This window comes from Calonectris borealis, chromosome 26 (genome assembly GCF_964195595.1).
Source record: "Calonectris borealis chromosome 26, bCalBor7.hap1.2, whole genome shotgun sequence".
NCBI lineage: Eukaryota > Metazoa > Chordata > Aves > Procellariiformes > Procellariidae > Calonectris > Calonectris borealis.
The window spans coordinates 2,483,077-2,501,999 of record NC_134337.1 but is presented as its reverse complement, the minus strand read 5'-3'; the positions used below and the strand labels follow the sequence as shown (position 1 = coordinate 2,501,999).

The 18,923-nt window shown below is 69.0% G+C and overlaps 4 protein-coding genes across 4 annotated transcripts; 3 read left to right on the top strand and 1 right to left on the bottom strand.

The window, feature by feature from the left end:
• Nucleotides 1–5: 5 nt before the first annotated feature.
• Nucleotides 6–1,191, top strand: GPR25 (G protein-coupled receptor 25). The gene has a single exon (XM_075173966.1). The coding sequence runs from the start codon at nucleotides 22–24 to the stop codon at nucleotides 1,189–1,191; it is 1,170 nt and encodes a 389-aa protein (XP_075030067.1). The 5' UTR covers nucleotides 6–21.
• Nucleotides 1,192–4,295: 3,104 nt separating this feature from the next.
• INAVA (innate immunity activator) lies at nucleotides 4,296–10,237 on the top strand. Its single transcript, XM_075174297.1, has 8 exons — nucleotides 4,296–4,452; nucleotides 4,987–5,111; nucleotides 5,205–5,324; nucleotides 5,561–5,792; nucleotides 6,842–6,931; nucleotides 7,018–7,417; nucleotides 8,245–8,821; nucleotides 10,049–10,237. Exons 1-8 carry the CDS (start codon nucleotides 4,296–4,298, stop codon nucleotides 10,139–10,141), a joined length of 1,794 nt encoding a protein of 597 aa, XP_075030398.1. The 3' UTR covers nucleotides 10,142–10,237.
• Nucleotides 10,238–11,673: 1,436 nt separating this feature from the next.
• Nucleotides 11,674–14,903, top strand: SHISA4 (shisa family member 4). The gene is made up of 5 exons (XM_075174173.1): nucleotides 11,674–11,746; nucleotides 12,751–12,922; nucleotides 13,723–13,856; nucleotides 14,208–14,390; nucleotides 14,485–14,903. Exons 1-5 carry the CDS (start codon nucleotides 11,674–11,676, stop codon nucleotides 14,529–14,531), a joined length of 609 nt encoding a protein of 202 aa, XP_075030274.1. The 3' UTR covers nucleotides 14,532–14,903.
• A 631-nt stretch (nucleotides 14,904–15,534) lies between these two features.
• Nucleotides 15,535–18,550, bottom strand: LOC142093240 (uncharacterized). The gene is made up of 2 exons (XM_075174222.1): nucleotides 18,049–18,550; nucleotides 15,535–16,244 (listed from the first exon to the last, which is right to left on the bottom strand). The coding sequence occupies exons 1-2, from the start codon at nucleotides 18,533–18,535 to the stop codon at nucleotides 15,694–15,696; spliced, it is 1,038 nt and encodes a 345-aa protein (XP_075030323.1). The 5' UTR covers nucleotides 18,536–18,550; the 3' UTR covers nucleotides 15,535–15,693.
• Nucleotides 18,551–18,923: the final 373 nt, after the last annotated feature.

The following is an 18,923-nucleotide window of genomic DNA, read 5'->3' as shown; positions in this document are numbered from 1 at the left end:
GGAGGGCACCCGGCCACCGCCATGGCTCCCGAGGAGCTCGCCGGCTCGGCTGACTACGATTACCCACCGGTGACCACCGTGATGGAGAACCAGGAGGTCTCCTCCAGCTGGGAGGTCTTCTTCACCTCCGTCTTCATCCCTATCCTTTACTCCTTCATCTTCCTCCTCGGCCTCATGGGGAACCTCTTCGTCATCGTGCTGATGGCCAAGAAGAGCGGGGGCAAGAGGATGGTGGATACCTTCGTGCTGAACCTGGCGGTGGCCGATGTCATCTTCGTCTGCACCTTGCCCTTCTGGGTGGTGGCGGGGGCGCGGGGGAACCGTTGGCTGCTCGGCGAAGGGCTCTGCAAGGTGAGCAGCTACGCCATCGCCGTCAACCGCTGCTCCAGCATCCTCTTCCTCACCGCCCTCAGCGTGGAGCGCTACCTGGTCATCAGGAAGGTGCTAGACACCAAGATGATGGGTTCCCAGAGGCACGTCCACGTCACCTGCGGCATCATCTGGGCAGCGTCCCTCCTCCTGGGCGCCCCGTCCCTGGCGTACCGGCGGCTGGACGGGGACGACTGCTGGGATGAAGATGGAGAGGACTTCAGCCTGGCCATGGTCTTCCTCACCTTCCTCCTGCCCTTGGGAGTCATCTCCTTCTGCTACTGCTCCATCTACTGCCGGCTCCAGCGCCACGTCCGGCTGGGCAGGGGTGTCCGGCGTTCCCACCGCGCCATCGTCACCATCGTCGCAGCCTTCCTCTGCTCCTGGTTGCCCCTCAACGCCTGCAAGGTGCTGCTCTTCTTCCTCGCCAAGGGGACGTTGGTCCTGTCCCAGGGGCAGGAGGTGGCCCTGAGGTGGGTGGTGGCCGGCAGCACCTGCCTGGCCTTCGTTAACAGCTGCGTCAACCCCCTCGTTTACGCCCTGATGGACGGACGCTGCCGTCCCCGATGTCCCTTCGGTCCCCGCACACCGGGGACGGGTCCCGGCGCTGCCGCCCCCTCCTCCGCCACCGACTCCAGCCTCCTCTTCGGCGGCCGGATCCGGACCAAGAACCCCCCTGGCCCCCGGCGCAGGAGCGGGACCGAGCTCCAGCCGGCACCGGGGGTCCCACGGGGCCACCCCGGGGTGAGTCCCCTCCCCTCCTCCCCAGCGTCCCCGGGTGCCACCGCCGTCCCCGCCGTCCCACCCTGTCCCCAGCCGTAACCCGGGTCCAACCCATCCCGGTGCGATTCCCAAGGGAGCTGCCGCGGCCTCAGCGCAGGCAGGATCCGGCCCCCCAGGCTAAACCCCCTCGGCCCCATCCCCCCCCCAGGGGTGCTCTTCATAAGGGAGAGCAGCGGGAACCTGGTTTTAATTCCAATTTAATCCCAATTAATACAAGTTTAGCCTTATCACTAACGATCTCTTTTAGTCTTCGAGCTGTGTTTACCCCCCCGCCGGGGGGAAGGGGGGGGGTCGGTGCCAGCGGGGCTGCCGGCGCCTCAGCCCGGCGCGGGGACACGCTGAGAAAAAACACCCCTTTTTTTCTCCAAATCCACCTTTTTTCTCCAAATCCGCCCTTTCTCAGCGCTGCTGGGGTTCCTGCTCCCCCCCCCCCCAACCTTGTGCCGTTGGGCAAGGGGTGGCCCCGGCAAAGATGGGGTCCCCCCCACCCCAAATCACGGAGGGACTCGGGGACGTCGGGAAGGTGTCGGGGCGTTTGTGGAGGCGCAGGGCACCGCTGCTGCCTGCACCCTGCCTGCAGCTGCCTGGGGTTGCCGTTGCTCTCTGCACACTTGCTGTGCCTCTGCTGCCTGCACCCTGCCTGCACCGTGACCTGCGCCTGCCCTGTTTGCAGCTCTTCCTGCCTGCTCCCTGCCTGCACCTTCACCTGCACCCTGCCTGCAGCCTGCCTGCACCTCTCCTGCCTGCACCCTCACCTGCACCCTGCCTGCAGCCTGCCTGCACCTCTCCTGCCTGCACCCTCACCTGCACCCTGCCTGCAGCCTGCCTGCACCCCTCCTGCCTGCACCCTCACCTGCACCCTGCCTGCAGCCTGCCTGCACCCCTCCTGCCTGCACCCTCACCTGCACCCTGCCTGCAGCCTTCCTGCACCTCTCCTGCCTGCACCCTCACCTGCACCCTGCCTGCAGCCTTCCTGCACCTCTCCTGCCTGCACCCTCACCTGCACCCTGCCTGCAGCCTGCCTGCACCTCTCCTGCCTGCACCCTCACCTGCACCCTGCCTGCACCTCTCCTGCTTGCACCCTCACAGCACCCTGCCTGCAGCCTTCCTGCACCTCTCCTGCCTGCACCCTCACCTGCACCCTGCCTGCACCTCTCCTGCTTGCACCCTCACAGCACCCTGCCTGCAGCCTGCCTGCACTTCACCTGCCCACACCCTTGCCTGCACCCTGCCTGCAGCCTGCCTGCACCTCTCCTGCCTGCACCCCTGCCTGCATCTCCCCTGCCTGTACCTCTGCTGTCTGCATGCTTGCCGCTCCTCTCCTGCCTGCAGCCCTTGTCTGCATCTGTCCTGCCTGCATCCTGCCTGCACCCTGCCTGCACCCTGCCCTCTCGTCCCCGCAGGCTGTGGGACCGTCCCGTGGGGCTGAGACACACTTTCCACCACCTGCCCCGTGCCGGCAGCGCAGGATGTGGCCGACTCGCCCGCGCCAGCCGCCCTGATTCATCTCGCACCGCACCGGCGGTCGCGGCAGCGCCGTTCCCACGGCCTGGCACTGCCCTGGCGCTGCCCTGGCACTGCACTGCTCTGCCCCTCGCCCGTCCCCTCCTGCCTGGGGACAGGGACAGGGCAGGACAGGCTGCCTCGGCTCCCGGTGGGTCCCCAGGGTGCATCGCCGCGGCAGGGATGGGGACGGTGTCCTTGCGCTTGGCCTGGACGCAGGCGGCACCGGGGATGGAGCCTCCACCCGGCACCGTGCCATGGTGTGCCAGGCCGTGCCAGGCTGTGCCAGGCCGTGTTGTGTCAAGTTGCGCCATGTTGTGCCATGCTGTGCCATGCCAAACCATACTGTGCCATACCATGCCATGCCACACCATGCCATACCACGCCATACCATACCATGCCATACCATGCCATACCATACCATGTCATATCATGCCATACCATACCATACCACACCATGCCATACCACGCCATGCCATACCATGCCATACCATGCCATACCATACCATACCATGCCATATCACACCATGCCATACTGTACCATGCCATACCATGCCATGCCATACTGTACCATCCCATCCCATGCCATATCATACCATACCATGCCATCCCATGCCATACCATACCATGCCATCCCATGCCATCCCATGCCATACAATACCATGCCATACCATACCATCCCATACCATCCCATGCCATCCCATGCCATACAATACCATGCCATATCATACCATGCCATGTGATGCCATGCCATACAATACCATGCCATACCATGCCATACAATACTATGCCATGCCATGCCATGCCATGCCATGCCATGCCATGCCACACTGCACCACGCCACACCACGCTGTACTTTGCCACGCCACCCCGCCCAGTGCCGTGCCGTGCCGTGCCGAGCCCCGCAGGCGGGCAGGCCCTCGTCGTTGCCCTCGTCGTCGCGGGGCGGAGGCCGGGGCGCGTGGGGCGGCGCGGGCGCGGGCGCTGCCGGCGGCGGCAGCCGGGGAAGGTGTTGCTCACCCGCTCCTCCCCTCCGCCTCAAGTCAAAACACGTCCCCGTGTCCCGGGCGCAGCAGAGCCGGCAGCGGCGGCGAGCGCCCAGGTAAGGCATCGCCCCCCGGCCCCGCCGTGGACCCCCCCGGACTCCCCCTTTCCCTGCCTCAGTTTCCCCAAGCCACTCCACCACCCGCCGGGGGAAACTGAGGCACAGCGGGGGTGAAAGCAATGCAAAAGCAGCGGCGAGCAAACCCCCCTCGCCCCGCTCCCACTCGTTCGCCCCCCACCCTCCGTCAAGAGCAGGGGGGTGTCGGGGTGCTGGGGGGGAGCTGCTTTCCCAGGGCCGGCAGCCGCCCCCACCCTGGGAGCCGCCTCCAGCCCAGACGGAAAAGAAATCAAAACTGGGAGAGGCGCCCAGTGAAACCGGCCGGGGCAGGAGCGAGGCCCCCCCCGGCCCCCCCCGCCGCGCCCCGACCACCTTTGCCCCCGGGACGGGTCTCATCCAGGCAACCCCGGATGCCACGCACGTGTTTGCACACCTTTGTTTATCGTAGGACCTACAAGAAGGCAGGCAAAGCAAACACGGCCTCGCCTTCTTCCCCTCGCCGCCATCGCCGGAGCCGGCAGCGGGGAAGGACGGGGCGATGCTGGGGGTTGGGGGCGGTACGGGGGGGTGTGCACCCATGGGTGCTCCCTGGGGGGTGGCACGGGGACAAGGCGTCTCCCCGCTGTCGCCCGTAGGGTCCCGGCCCGGCATGGGGGAGGTGAGCGACACCGACAGCGGGATCATGCTGCATTCGGGTGAGCGTCGGGGGGGGTATTTTTGGGGGGGGGGAGGGGAAGGTCTTGGGGTGCCCCCATCCCCCACACGTGTTTTTATAGACGTGCCCCCCCTCCCCGGGCTGAGAACGGGGCACTTCGGTGCATGGGGCCGCCCTGGGGACACACAAAAGCTCCTTGGGGGTGGGGGGGTGGGGAAATGGGGGGTTCCCCCACTTTGAGGGGGGGGGCACCCAAGCGTGGCGGGGGGGGCCCTGGACCGGCTTTGACTCATTCAGGTTTCGCTCAGGGATGGCTGAGTCAGGGCGAAACCTTCCGTGTCCCCCCCCCCGCCACGCTGGGAAATCACGGCTGCCCCGGGGGGAGCCCGAGCACCCATGGGTGCTGCTGGGGGGGGCACCCATGGGGGGGGTGGGGTTGGGGGGGGGAAACTGAGGCAGGGAGGCTGCGGGGGGGGGGTGGGGTGGGTTGGCGGTGGGGGGTGGGGGTGTCCGGGTGCATCTCAGCAGGCGTCCGCCCGCCCGTCCCTCCGTCCGTCCGTCCGTCCGTCCCCAGGCCCCGACAGCCCCGTGTCGCCCCTGAAGGAGCGGGCGCAGGCAGGGCGCAGGCAGCAGCAGGCGTTGGAGGCCCGGCTGGAGGGCTGCGTGCAGGAGCTGCGGCGGCTCTGCCTGCGCGAGGCGGTGAGCGGGGCGGCGGGGGGGGGTCACCCTGCCCGAACCCCCCCCCCCCAACCTCCGTGGGTAGCAGCTCAGCGTCCCCCGTGCCGTCCCCAGGAGCTGACGGGGACGCTGCCCCGCGAGTACCCCCTGAAAGCCGGCGAGAAGCCCCCCAAAGTCCGGCGCAGGATCGGTGCCGCCTTCAAGCTGGATGAGACCCTCGTCCTACGCGGGGCGGTGAGGGGGGTCCCCGGGGTGCAACCGGGGTGAGGGGGACCCCTGGGGTGGGCGGTGGGGACCCCTCTCCACCCCATCCCGGAGCTGCGGAAGACACCCAAGCGTCACCCGGAGATGTCACCATCCCCACCCCATGGGATAAATTCATATTCCCCCTTCGTTATGCAAAGCCTTCGTTAACGTGCAAGCCTGATGGGTGGTGGTGGGGTGCCGAGCGTGTCCCCCTCCGTCCCCAGGACCCCCTGAGCGCCCTGGAGCGGGACCTGGCGCTGCAGCTGCAGATCGCCAAGGCCGCCCGGCGCCTCTGCCGGGAGGAGAACATCAGCAAGCGGCTCCGCAAGCGCCGGCAGACGGCGGCACTGCTGGAGGAGCAGAAGCTGAAGGACCTGGAGAACATCCTCAACCAGCGACGGCTCCTGGCCGGCCGACGGCCTCTGCCCACCGGCGGTGGAACCGGTGCTGCCGAGGGTGAGCCCCCCGCGCCCCCCGTGGGTGTCGTCCCCTCCCTCCCGCCCCCCCTGGCTCGTGGTGGCTCGTTTGGGGGATGCTGGAGGTTGGGGGAGGCAGAAATGGGTGCAGCTTGGTTGGGTGTCTCCGGTGAATGCACCCCGATATGCCATCCCTGGTGAATGCACCCCAATTCCCCGTCCCCGGTGAATGCACCCCCCCCCGGATGCCCCCTGAAATGCCATCCCTGGTGCATGCACCCCGATACGCTCTCCCCGTGAATGCACCTTGGTGAACGCACCCCAATACTTCATCACCGTTGAATGCACCCTCATGAATGCACCCTGACACATGATCCCCAGTGAATGCACCCCAATACTTCATCCCTGGTGATTGCACCCCAATACTTTCATCCTTGGTGGTTGCACCCTTGTGAATGCACCCCAAAACTTCATCCCCAGTGCATGCATCCCGATACACCATCCCTGCTGAATGGACCCCCATGAATGCACCCCAATACTTCATTCCCGGTGATTGCACCCACGTGAATGCACCCCAATACTTCACCCCCGGTGATTGCACCCATGCGAATGCACCCCAAAACCTCATCCCCGGTGACTGCACCCCATGACTGCCCTCCTACCCGCCATTCCCAGTGAGCGCACCCCAACGGGTGGCAGGATTTCGCCCGGCTGCCGTGTCCCCGTCCCAGTGGCAGCCGTCCAAGCGGGTCCCCGCTCGCCCCTGCGCGTATCTCGGCCTCGGCTCTATCCCTGCCGCCCTCCCGGGGCTTCTGTGTCCCTCACCCCCACGGTTTGGGGACACGTAGGGGTGGCTCCTTCCCTCCCGGTGCCCCCAAACCTGCCTGGCACCCCTCCTCCTGCCCGGCCTGGGCAGGCTGGGAGCTGCCCGCAGCGCCGGCACATGGCTCGGCAAAGCCGGCCCGGCCGGTACCGCCACCGTCCCGGAGCGTGTCGGGACAGGCGGCGTGGGAGAGGGGGAGCGGAGGCCTCCGGGGACGCGCTGGGTGGCGGCGGGTGCCGTGGGAGCGTTTTGGCACCCGGCGGCAGCACCGGCACCGTTCTCACCCGTCCCCTGCCCCGCAGAGCTCAGCGCCTCCGACGAGAGCTCCCTGTCGGACGCCGTCCTGCTGGAGGAGGGTAAGGGGGCTGCGGGGACCGGGGCGGGGGGACATCGGGGTGCCCCCCGTTTTCTCCTCCATCCCAACCCTCCCTCTCTCCCGCAGAGGAGACGCGGCCGCTGGGACCTGCCACCCCGCGGGGGTCCCCGTCCCCTGAGGAGCCCGCCGAGGAGGAGGGGTCGGGGCCCCCGCCGGCCCCCCCCAGCCCCTGGCGGGAGACCAGCCTCGACAGACCCTACGAGAAGGCCAAAAAACCTGGCGTCGACCCCAGGGATGGGGAAACCCAGGGCTCCCGGTGCTACCCCGGCTCCCCGCCAGCCACCCCTGCCGCCCCCTCGGCCCCCGGCAGCCCCGACCCCGCAGCCTCGCCGGCGCCCAGGACGGGGGACGTCCCTCCCTACCGCTTCGTCCCCATCAGGACCCTGGTGCTGTGCCGGCAGGCGGGCTCCAGCGCTCCCAGCACCCCGGAGCCGTCGGGCAGGCGGGGACAGTCCCAGTCCCTGAGGTATGTCCTGTGCATGGGGAGGGGGGGACAAGGGCTTCTGCAAGGGAGGACGGAGATAGTCCCACGGGGAGGATGGGCACAACCCCATGGGGAGGATGGAGCTAACGCTATGGGGAGGAGGATGGAGATAATCCCATGGGGAGGAAGATGGTGGTAACCCTGTGGAGATGATGGAGCTAACCCTATGGGGGGGAGGTTGGAGATAACACCAAGGGGAGGATGGAGCTAAAGCCGTGGGGAGGAGGATGGAGATAATCCCATGGGGGGAGGATGAAGCTAACCCTGTGAGGAGGAGGATGGAGCTAATCCCATGGGAGGAGGATGGAGCTAACCCTGTGAGGAGGAGGATGGAGCTAACCCCATGGGAGGAGGATGGAGCTAACCCTGTGAGGAGGAGGATGGAGCTAATCCCATGGGGGGAGGAAGGAGCTAACCCTGTGAGGAGGATGATGGAGCTAACCCTGTGAGGAGGAGGATGGAGCTAACCCCATGGGAGGAGGATGGAGCTAACCCTGTGAGGAGGAGGATGGAGCTAACCCCATGGGGGGAGGAAGGAGCTAACCCTGTGAGGAGGATGATGGAGCTAACCCCATGGAGATGACGGAGTTAACTCCGTGGGGGGGATGAACATAACCCCATAGGGAGGAGGATGGAGAAAATCCCTTGGGGAGGCCGGAGCTAACCCCGTGGGGATGCTGCACCCTGCGCCCATGGGGTGCTCAGCCCCCCAACCCCCCCCCGGCCACCCTTTGCCCCGGCTCGCCCTGACTTTCGGGCGGGCGGGGAGGCGAAGGGTCCGTCTGCAGCCGCAGCCCTCCTGCCCGCAGGGTGGAGGCGTGCTGGCAGCCGGGCGAACCGCGGGGTCGCAGCGCCGTACCCCGCCGGCGCCCCACCTACTACACGGTGACGGTGCCCACCTCCTGCATCCCGACCCCCGGCCCCGCGCACCGCTCCGGCTCCGACGACAGCATCTCCGACCTCTCCAGCATCTCCCACGCCACCTCCCCGGGCAGCAGCAGCCCCGACGTCTCCTTCCCGCGCCCCCCGGTCCCACCGCCCCTCGCCGAACCCGGTTATTACCCCCGGGGTGCCCACCGGTTCCTACCACCCGCCGGCCCCCCGGCTTTCCTCTACGAGCAGGATTTGGCCCCGTTACGCTACCAACGCCTGGTGCCCTCGCACAGCCGCATTGTGCGAACCCCCTCGCTCAAGGACTACGCGCCGGCGGGGGCCCGGGGGGTCTCCAAGGCGGCCGTGACCGAGGAGCTCAAGTCATGGCACCAGCGCGCCCGGCTGCGGGGTGCCCGTCCCCACTCCCTTGACCGACAAGGGGCTTTTCGGGGACCCCGTGGTGGGACCCCCAGGGATGTGCCCATCACCCGTGGAGTCCTGCCGCGGGCTCAGGTAGGGCCCGGGGTCTGGCTGCTGCAGGGACGGGAGTGGGGACACGGGAGAGTGGGGGGCACCACAGTGCTCATCCCCCATACGGGCACCCCCTGGGTGCTGCCCTGTGGCTGACTGGGTGACATGGGTTGTCACCCCGGGGTGGTTCAGGGACAAGTGGCTCTGGTGGGGTCCCATGAGGGTCCCCAGAGCAGAAGTGAGGTCCCGAGGGGGTCTATGGGGAAGAATTAGGGTCCCATGAAGGTTCCTGGGGCAGGACCAGGGTCCTGGGGAGGTCCCTGGGGCAGGACCATGGTCTCAGGAGAGTCTTGGGGACAGGACCAAGGTCCTCTGGGGCAGGATCAGGCCCCTCTGAGGGTCTCTCTGGGCAGGTCCAGGGTCCCAAGAGGCTCCCTGGGCAGGAGCAGGATCCTAAGGGGGCTCTTGGGGCAGGACCAGGGTCCTGAGGGGGTCCCAGGGGGAGGATCGGGGTCCTGAGGGAATTGCGGGGAAAGAATTGGGGTCCCATGAGGGTCCCTTGGGGCAAGACTGGGGACCGCCAAGTGTCCTTAGGACAGGATTGGTGAAGGTCCCTTGGGGCAGGACCAGATCCTAAGGGAGTCCCTGGGACAGGCCCAGGGTCCCAGAAGGGTCCCTAGGGCAGGATTGGGGTCCTGAGGAGATCCCATGGCCAGGACCACGGTCTTGTGAGGGTCTTGGGCACAGGACCAAGGTCCCTCAAGATCCTCTGGGGCAGGATGGGGACCCTCTGAGGTCCCTCTGGGCAGGTCCAGGGTCCCTGGGGCAGGACTGGAGTCCCACAAGGGTCCCTGGGGTCCCGTGAGGGTCCCTGGGGCAGGACCAGGATCCTAAGGGGGTCCCTGGGGCAGGACTGGGGTTCCACTTGGGTCCCTCCAGTCACTTCCAGTGTCCCACAGGCAGGAGCCGGGTTCCCAGGAGGGTCCCTGGGGCAGAACCGAGGTGCCCCTGGGCAGGGGGGTCCCTCCCCTCCACCTGGGGGGGTCCCACCGGGACGGGCGCATGCAGTAGGCTGTGGCACACCGGCACGGCGTGCCAGGATGGCCGGCACCTGCGGCACAACCGGGGCCCAGGCCGGGCAAGTCAGGACCTGCAGCCGTGCCCCCACAAACAACCCCCCCCCAACCCCTGCCCTGGGATGTGCACCCCGGGGTGCTGCCCCAGCGCGGGGCGGGGTGCCGGCACCCACAGGCTCCTTCTCCCACGCAGGCGCCCCCGATCCACGTCCTGCGGCGCTCCCCGGACGGCGTGCCCGTGCAGGTCTACGTGCCTGAGAACGGCGAGATCGTCACACAAGTGTAAGCCTGGACCCCCCCCCCCAACACACACCCCGGGGGGGGGGGGCACAGCCTGGCTGGCCCAGGGACAGCAGGGACGGGGCCGTCCCATGCCCCCCCACCCTGGCGTGGGGACACGGGTGGGTGGTGCAGCCGCCCCCCAGCACCCTTGGGGTGCGCGGGGCTGGGATGGGGTGGCTGGGGCTGGCACCCCCACCCCGTCCCCTCCCCGTCACCGTGACCCCGACGCTGATGGTGCCACCGCGATCCTCGATTTGGGGCTTTGGTCTCTAATAAACGTGGTCGTTGGGGTGCTCCTGTCCTCGCCAGCCCCTCGGGGTGCGTCACCTCCGTCCCCAACCCTGTCCCCCGCCGGGTCCCCCATCCCCTGGAGCTGGCACTGGGTTGGCATTGCCAGGATTGGGCCGCGGTGGTTTGGGGTCTGTCCGTGCCTCTATGGGCTCGGGATAGTGATGGGGTGACCCCGATGCCAAGGGGGCTGCCCAGGTCCAGCCATGCCCCCCGACACCCTGGGATGGGGGTGCTGGGAAAGGGGGTGCTGGGGCGCGGGGTTGAGGGGAAGGGAGGGGTAAAGAGAAGGATGGGGTGCAGGGGTTAAGGGGTGCAGAGGATGGGGAAGGGGTGCAGGGGGGAGGACAGGAAGGGTGCAGGGGCAGGGGTGCAAAGACGGGTGAAGGGATGGGGTACAGGGGGAGGGGAAATAAGGGGTGCAGGGGAAGGATGGGGTAGGAGAAGGGGTGCGGGAAGGGAAACGATGGGGAGCAGGGGGGCAGGGAAGGGAGGGAGTGCAGGGGAGGGGGTGCAGGGAAGGGGTGCAGGGGGTGGAGAAGGAAAGGGGTGCAGGGGAGGGGTGCAGGGGGTGGGGAAGGAAAGGGGTGCAGGGGAGGGGTGCAGGGGAAGGGGTGCAAGGACGAGCGAAGGGATGGGGTGCAGGGGGAGAGGAAATAAGGGGTGCAGGGGTGGGGAAGGGCAGCAGTGAGGCGCGGGGGAGGGCAGTGCCGGCGGGGCCGGGCCGCGGTGCGACCGCCGGAGCCCCCCCGAGCAGCCCTGCCCGGCCGTGCCCGAGCCCGCGGGGCCCGGCGGCGCCGCTCTGCCCGGCGGGGGCGGTCGGGGGCCGGGGCCGGTGGCTGCGGGGGAGGTGCCGCCGCGGGGGGGGGTGCACCGGGCAGCGACCGAGCTGCGGCGTCACTGCGGGCCTGCGCCGGCCCCGCACCGGGCTCCACCGGCTCCCCCGGCACCGGCACCGCGGCACCGGGAGCGGCACCGGGCTTCCACCGGCACCGGGACTGGGTCTGCACCGGCGGCGGCTCCGAGCTTCCACCGGCACCGGAACTGGGTCTGCACCGGCGGCGGCTCCGGGCTTGCACCGGCATCGCAGCACCGGCCCCAGCTCCGCTGCACCGGGACCGCTCCGCCGCACCGGGCCCGTTGCCGCACGGCAGCCGCCGCCCCCCGCCCGGCCCCAGCCGGCCCCGGGCAGCGCTGAGCGGGGGCACCGGGCCCGGCCCCGCGCCGCCCGCTCGGGCCACCCCCGGGATGGGGCCCGGCGGCACCGGCGGCGGCTGGCCCCTGGCCGGGACCGTGCTGGTGGCCGTGGCCGCTTCACTGGGTAAGAGACACGGCGGGTCCGGAGGCCTCTGGGGGGGTCCCGGTGCCACCCTGCGATGGCACCCGGTGCCACCGGCTGTGATCGTGGGGCACCTCGGGGTGGGATCCGGTGCCACGGGCTGTGACCGTGACCTGCGCCCACACACGGCCCCTTTGCACGGGGGTTGCTTGCACCAACGTGTCCCACTGGGCACTGTCCCCCCCCATACTGCACCCCGTTTGCCACTTTTGGGGTGTCCCCCGGGAGCAGCGTGCACGGAGCCGGTGGCCGCTCGAGCCGGGATGGCCAGTCCCGAGGGATTTGGGTGCTTCCCATGCACGCAACCCGTGCCTCAGTTTCCCCACTTGGCTCTGAGCTGCCATGGTCCCGTTTGGGCGGTGAGTGAACCCCACATGAGACCCCCCAAGAAGCCACTTGGAGCCAATGGGCAGCGAGCTGGAAACCCCGAGGGAAGCGGCCCAACCCCGGTGGCTTCCCGGCCGCTGTCCTGGCGCCTGCGGCCGCCCCCAGGCCTCCTCCCCGGGGCTATTTCTGGGAGCGCAGGTGGCTCCGGCCAGAAATAGAGCTGGGAGGCGTTGCTGGAGCACCCGGGCGGGAAGGCGGCCTGGGGGGGCCGGGTGTGAGGGAGCGGGGTCCGCAAGGATGTGGGGCAGGATGGAGAGGGGTCTGGGGGGTTCATAGGGGCAGGGTATGGGGGGACATGGGGAGAAGATGGAGTGGGGTACAGGGGGATGTGGGGTGGGATGGAGCGGGGTGCAGGGGATGGGCCACAGGATAGAGCAGGGTATGGGGGGATGTGGGGCAGGACGGACTGGGGGACGGGGGGGGACATGGGGCAGGATGGAGGAGGATATGGGAGGACATGGGGACAGGGTGCAGTGGGGTACGGGCTGTCCCCCCGAGACCGCATTTGGGGAACGGAGGCCGTGGGTTGATGCTGGCGGGGGTGGCGGTGGCCGAGCTGGCGGTGCCCCGAGGCCCCGGTGACGGGCGGCTGTCCCCAGCGGCGGGGGGCGAGGACTGCCTGTGGTACGTGGACAGGAACGGCTCCTGGCACCCCGGCTTCGACTGCGACTTCTTCACCTTCTGCTGCGGCACGTGCCACCAGCGGTACTGCTGCCGCGACCCCCTGCGCCTGCTCACCGAGCGCCAGCAGCGCCACTGCCTCGCCTTCAGGTGCTGGGTGCTGGGGGCGGGTGCTGAGCCGCAGCCGTGGGTCTGGGTGCTGGGTGCTGAGCCTCAGTGAATGGGTGCTGAGTGTTTGCTTTTGGGTACTGGGCCCTGGGTGCTGGGCAGTGGGTGCTTGCTTTTGGGTACTGGGTCATGGGGATTGGGTGCTGGGCACTGGGTGCTGGATACAGGGTGCTGGGCAGTGGTACTGGGTGTTGGTGCTGGGTGCTGGGCCCTGGTGCTGGGCACTGGGCAGTGGTACTGGATGCTGGGCACTAGTACTGGGTGCTGGGCACTGATACTGGGGGTGCTGGTGCTGGGCGCTGGTGCTGGGCACTGGGCAGTGGTACTGGGTGCTGGGCACTGGGCAGTGGTACTGGGTGCTGGTGGTGGGTGCTGGGCACTGGGCACTGGTACTGGGTGCTGGGCACTGATACTGGGTGCTGGTGCTGGGCGCTGGTGCTGGGCACTAGGCAGTGGTACTGGGTGCTGGGCACTGGGCAGTGGTACTGGGTGCTGGTGCTGGGCGCTGGGCGCTGGGTGCTGGGCAGTGGTACTGGTGCTGGGCGCTGGGCGCTGGTACTGGGTGCTGGTGGTGGGTGCTGGGCGCTGGGTGCTGGGCACTGGGTGCTTGTCTGGATGCGTCTGTCCCTCCAGTCCCCAGGCAGGAGCTCCAAGGGTGCCCCTGGTGCCGTGGGCACTGGTGTGACTGGGTGGGGGGGAGCTACCCTGCGGGGGCGGGGGGGTGTCTGCTCTGGGTGCCCCCTCCCAGGCCCCCTCCCCCACGTCCCCGCGCTGTCCCACAGCCCCAAGACCATCGCGGGCATCGCCTCGGCCGTGGTGCTCTTCATCGCCATCGTCACCACCATCGTCTGCTGCTTCATGTGCTCCTGCTGCTACCTGTACCAGCGCCGGCAGCACCTCCGCACCCCCCTGCAAGGTGGGGGGGGGGGTTGGGGTGCAGGGTGGGGGCCTGCAGGGATTGGGGGGGGTGGGGTGCAGGAGGGAGGCCTATAGGTCCAGGGTGGGGGGATTTGGGGTGCGAGGTGGAGGGGGCTGGAAGGATGCGGGGGGAGGGATGGGGATGCAGGGGGGGCACTTGGGTGCAGGGTGGGGGATTTGGGTGCTGGGGGAGGGCACTGGAGTGGGAGCTGCTGAGATCACCCCAGTGCCCCCCCCATCCCCTGCCCCCACCCCGAGGGCCACGGACACCCGCGGGCACCAGTGGGCTCTGTCCCGGTCCCCGTCCCCGTGCCGGGGTGCCGCAGCCCCCACCCCATCTCTCCCACAGGTCCGGAGATTCCGCTCTCCAACTACCCCCCCGCAGCCCCCCCAGCCCCCTTCCCCATGGACCCCAAAGCAGGCCCTGCGCCCCCCCAGCCCGGCTTCGCCCCCATGGCCATGTACCCGCCGGCCGGCCCCGCCGCCCAGTACCCGCTGTACCCCTCCGGCCCCCCCATCTACAACCCCACAGGTGAGCACCCGGGGGGGGGGACAGGGCCCCCCCCACCCCCAGGGGGGCACGGTGGCCTTGCGGGGGCTGACACCCCATCCCGCTCCCCCCGCAGCGCCTCCGCCCTACGTCCCGGCACAGCCCAGCTACCCCGGAGCCTGAGCACCCGCGGGGACCCCAGCACCCTCCTCCCGCCGCCGGCCAGCGGGGCCAGGCTGGGGACCCTCATCCCGCCGCCACGGGGCCGGGAGGGTGCCCTGGCCGTGGCTGGATCAGGCCCTTCCCGGCCGTCCCGGGGATGACCCCGTGCCGGCAGCACAGGGCGGCTCTTGTCCCACACACTGGGCCCTTTGTGGGTGCCTCCGCCCCAGCTCCGGGTGCCAACGGCCCCGTTGCACCCATGGAGGGGGGGTACCCGGGGTGTGGGGGGGTCCCCCGAGGGCCGTACATTGCTGCACCCCTGCACGCCCGCGTCCGGATTCGGCCCCGGCTCTTCCCCCACGGAGTTGGCATTAAAGTGCGTCTTGTGCCCCACGCCCGGCGTCGTCTCGGTGGCTCCGCACCGGCGGGGGGGGGGCAGAGCCCCCCACCCCTCCCCAGGGAACTGTAAAGGGGGGCTGCGACTGTCGCCCCTTCCCCTTCCATTCCCAGGGCTTCTCCATTCAAAAACTGGGTTGGGATGGATAATTCTGCCGGGATGAGCCAGCCCGGGAGCGCTGCTGCCCACCCAGCCCCACCGCTCAAAATTGGGGTGTGAAACCATCCCCAGCGGTGTTTTGGGGCAGAAAGCGGCAAATTCAGCCCTGGGATGGGGCCTGTGGGTGTGAGGCCGATTCCTCCATCCGTCCTCCCCATCCCAAATCGCTGGAGCCGGGATCTTTCACAGCCGGCGGCGAGAAAGAGGCGCCGGGGGGGTGGGATTCACCCCAGCTATTTTGGACGGTTGCTCCCGGGGTGATTCATCCCCCCCGGCACCGTCACTGGGAGGGGGGTCCAGCCACGGGCTGAATTTGGGACCGCCGAGTCCATCGCTCCCGGCGGGGGAAAAGCCACGCAACCCCCCCCCGGGGGTAAACTGCTGCCCCATCTCCCAGGGGACCGCGGGTCCCAGTATCCCATCGCCCCCCAAAACCCCGCAATGAGCCCGGGGAGGGGGCAGCCGGGGGCCAGCTCTGAGTTTTATTTAAGTGGGATGGAGGGGGAAAAAAAAAACCCAATAAAAATAAAAGAAGCAAGGCGGGTGCTGGAGGTGGTGGTGGGGGGGGAACTGTCCCCAGGGCGGTCCCCGCCGGCCGCGGGCGCACACAGCCAGCTGCGTGGGGGCTCAGGGTTTGGGGACCGCCTGCTCCCGGAGGTAGAGGTCACGGATTTCGGCCAGGCTGCGACTGAGGCCGCCCAGCGCCTGGGCGATGACGCGCAGGACGGAGGTGGTCTCCCGGCGGCTCTCGGCGTATTCCCGACGGAAAGCTCGCATCTCCTGCACCAGCCGTTCGTTAGACTGGACGATGCGTTTTTCGGCCGGGGTGAGCTGGGTGCAGTTGGGTGCCCCGTCCGACAGCCCCGTCATCCCAGGGGGTCCCGGTTCGCCCGCGCCGCAGTTATTGAGATGCTCGGCCTCTTGCTCGAAGAGGATGCTCGGGAAATCGGAGCCCAACGGCTCCTGCTGCCCACCCAGGTCGACGAGGGAGAGTTCGGGGGGCGCGGGGCGCGGGGGGCTCCGGCTCCAGCCCTCGCACAGCTCGCCGGGCGGGCAGGTGCCGGCACGGGGTAGCCGGCGCTCGGCGCCGTGGCTGGGGATGCTGTCGGCGGCCGGGCTGTGGAAGGGCTCAGTCTTCACCTCCACCGGCTCCTCCTTCACCGCCTCCTCCTTGACGCCTGCGGGACGGACGGACAGCGCGGGGCAGCTGGCGGGACCCCCCCATCGCCCCAGCGCCCCACAGACCGAGCGACCCGACCCCTTTCTGCCTCTGCTTCCCCCCGTCCCCGTCTCCCTCGTCCCCATCCCTGTACTGCCATGTCCCCTCTCCTGCACCCGGTCCTGGTCCCACGCAGCCCCGTGTCCCTCATCGTGGTTCAGCTCTATCCCATGTCCCTTGTCCCTCTCCTGCTCCCAGTACTCCCATATCTCTGTCCTGACTGTGGTCCCCCCATGTCCCTGCGTCGTCCCAGTACCCCCATGTCCCTGTCCTGGTCCCCACATGTCCCTGTCCTGGTCCTGGTACCCTCATGTCCCTTGTCCCTGTCCTCGTCCTGCCCATGTCACTGTCCCAATCCCACCATGTCCCTGTCCTGCTTCCAGCCTCCTCTTATTCCTGTCCTGGTCCCAGTACCCCCTGTCCCTTGTCCCTGTCGTAATCTGAGTCACCCATGTCCCTGGCCTGGTCCTGGTATCCTCCTGTCCTGATCCCAGTGCTGCTGTCCCTTGTCCCTGCCCTGGTCCATGTCCCTCCGTGTTCCTGTCCTGATCCACCTGTGTCCCTGTCCCAGTCCCGGTCCTGCTCTCAGTTCCCTCCTGTTGCTGTCCTGGTGCCAGTCCCCTGTCCTGGCCCAGGTCCCCCCACGTCCCTGACCTGGTCTCACTGCTCCTGTCCCTGTCTCCTATGTCCCTGTCCCAGTCTTCCCACATCCCTGTTCCCCATATCCCCATCCTGGTCCCCCCACATCCCTGTCCCCCTGTATCCCTGCCCCAGTCCTCCATGTCCCTGTCCTCCTCCCCTGTGTCTATGTCCCCTCCATGTCCCTGCCCCCCTGTCCCTGTCCTGATCCTCCCTGCCCCTGCCCCAGTCCCTCCATGCACTTGTCCTGGTCCCACTGCCCTTGTCCCGGTTTCCCCAACGTCCTGGTCCCAGTCCCCCATGTCCCTGTCCCAGTCCCCCCATGTCTGTCTCCATCCCAGTCCCCCCACGTCCCTGCCCTGTTCCCCTGTGTCTGTGTCCTGGTTCCCCCCCAACCTGGTCCTTGTCCCCCATGTCCCTGCCCCTATCCCAGTCCCTCCACGCACCTGTCCCAGTCCTAGTGGCCCCGTGTCCCTGTGCCCCACGTCCCTGTCCCAGTCCTCCTTGTCCCTGCCTTGGTCCCCTGTATCCATGTCCCGGTGCCTCATGTCATGGTCCCAGTGTCCCTGTCCTGGTCCCCCATGTCCCTGTCCCTGTCCCAGTCCCTCCACACACCTGTCCTGGTCCCAGTGCCTTGGTCCTGGTCCCCACCCTCCTTGTCCTGTTCCAGTCCTTCAAGTCCCTGTCCTGGTCCCCCGTGTCTGTGTCCTGGTGCTCCACATCCTGGTCCCAGTGCTCCCCTGTCCCTTCCCTGGTCCCTCATGTCCTGGTCCTTGTCCCCTGTGTCGCTGCCCCTGTCCCAGTCCCTCCACACACCTGTCCTGGTCCCCGTGTCCCTGCTCCAGTCCCCTATGTTCCTGTCCTGCTCCCCCGTGTCCGTGTCCCAGTCCCTCTCATGTCCTGGTCCTGGTCCCTCGTGTTCCTGCCCCTGTCCCCCCCCACACCTGTCCCCGTCCCCCGTGTCCCTTCCCCAGCCCCCCAAGCACCTGTCCCCATCCCCCGTGTCCGTGTCCTGGTCCCCTCCTGCCCCTGTCCCCGTCCCCCGTGTCCGTGTCCCGGTCCCCCCCCGTCCCTGTCCCCGCCCCCCGTGTCCCGGCCCCCCCGCCCCCGCCCCGCGCACCCACCGTGCGGCGCCACCACCTCGACGCTGAGGACCGGCGGGTCGATGCCGGCGGCGCCGCGCGGTCCCCAACCGGGAGCGGGCCCGGGGCCGAGCTCCGGCGGGCCAGGCCCGGAACCGTTGCCGTTGCCGTTGCCGTTGCCGCTGCCGTTGCCGCTGCCGTTGCCGGGTCGGACGGCGGGTCGAGCGGCGGGTCCCTGCCTCTCCTGCCGGTGCCGGGTGATCTTATCGTTGGCCCGACGGCGCAGCCCCCGCCAGCGGTTCTTCACCTCGCCGATGTCGCGCTGGTTGCGGCCGGCGGCGTTGATCTTGTTGGTGATGCGCCACCAGATCTTCTGCTTCTCGTAGGCGTTGACGGTGCTGGCGGCGGCGCCGAAGAGCAGCTGCTCGTACTTGAGCACCTCGCTCATCAGGATGTCGATCTCCTGCAGCGTGAAGTTCGGCTTCCGCTTCAGCAGCCCCCGCCGCGCCCCGCCGCCGCCCGCCGCCATGCTCGCCGCCACCGCCGCCGCCGCCGCCGCCGTCTCCTCCTCATGGCGCCGCCCCGCCGCCCATCGCCCCGCCGCCGCGCCTTTTGTCTTGCGCCGTCTCGCCGATACCGAACGCTCCGCCGAACGGAGCGGAGGAACGGGGAGGAGGGGGGCGGAGCGGGGCCGGCGGCTCCGCGACCCCTGACGGCCGCCGCCGCGCGCTGCCGCTGCCGCTGCCGGTGCCGCTGCCGGGGCGGGACCGCGCCCCCTGCCGGCCGCCGCCGCCGCCGCCCCGGGTCGTTATGGCGCCCCCTGCCGGCCGCCGCCGCGCACAGCCGCTCCGGTACGGCTCCGGTACCGCCCCCTGCCGGGAGCCACCGTCCCGGTTCATTATGGCGCCCCCTGCTGG

What these genes read in the sequence shown, in the direction of transcription:
- GPR25 (XM_075173966.1), top strand. Translation starts at nt 22, where the DNA reads ATGGCTCCCGAGGAGCTCGCCGGCTCGGCTGACTACGATTACCCACCG.
- INAVA (XM_075174297.1), top strand. Translation starts at nt 4,296, where the DNA reads ATGCTGGGGGTTGGGGGCGGTACGGGGGGGTGTGCACCCATGGGTGCT. An exon ending in GGCTCTGCCTGCGCGAGGCG is followed by an intron (nt 5,112 to 5,204) that starts GTGAGCGGGGCG and finishes TGCCGTCCCCAG; the next exon opens with GAGCTGACGGGGACGCTGCC. An exon ending in GAGTCCTGCCGCGGGCTCAG is followed by an intron (nt 8,822 to 10,048) that starts GTAGGGCCCGGG and finishes TCTCCCACGCAG; the next exon opens with GCGCCCCCGATCCACGTCCT.
- LOC142093240 (XM_075174222.1), bottom strand. Translation starts at nt 18,535, where the DNA reads ATGGCGGCGGGCGGCGGCGGGGCGCGGCGGGGGCTGCTGAAGCGGAAG. An exon ending in CGAGGTGGTGGCGCCGCACG is followed by an intron (nt 16,245 to 18,048) that starts GTGGGTGCGCGG and finishes TCCGTCCCGCAG; the next exon opens with GCGTCAAGGAGGAGGCGGTG.
- SHISA4 (XM_075174173.1), top strand. Translation starts at nt 11,674, where the DNA reads ATGGGGCCCGGCGGCACCGGCGGCGGCTGGCCCCTGGCCGGGACCGTG. An exon ending in GGCCGTGGCCGCTTCACTGG is followed by an intron (nt 11,747 to 12,750) that starts GTAAGAGACACG and finishes GGCTGTCCCCAG; the next exon opens with CGGCGGGGGGCGAGGACTGC. An exon ending in CCTCCGCACCCCCCTGCAAG is followed by an intron (nt 13,857 to 14,207) that starts GTGGGGGGGGGG and finishes TCTCTCCCACAG; the next exon opens with GTCCGGAGATTCCGCTCTCC.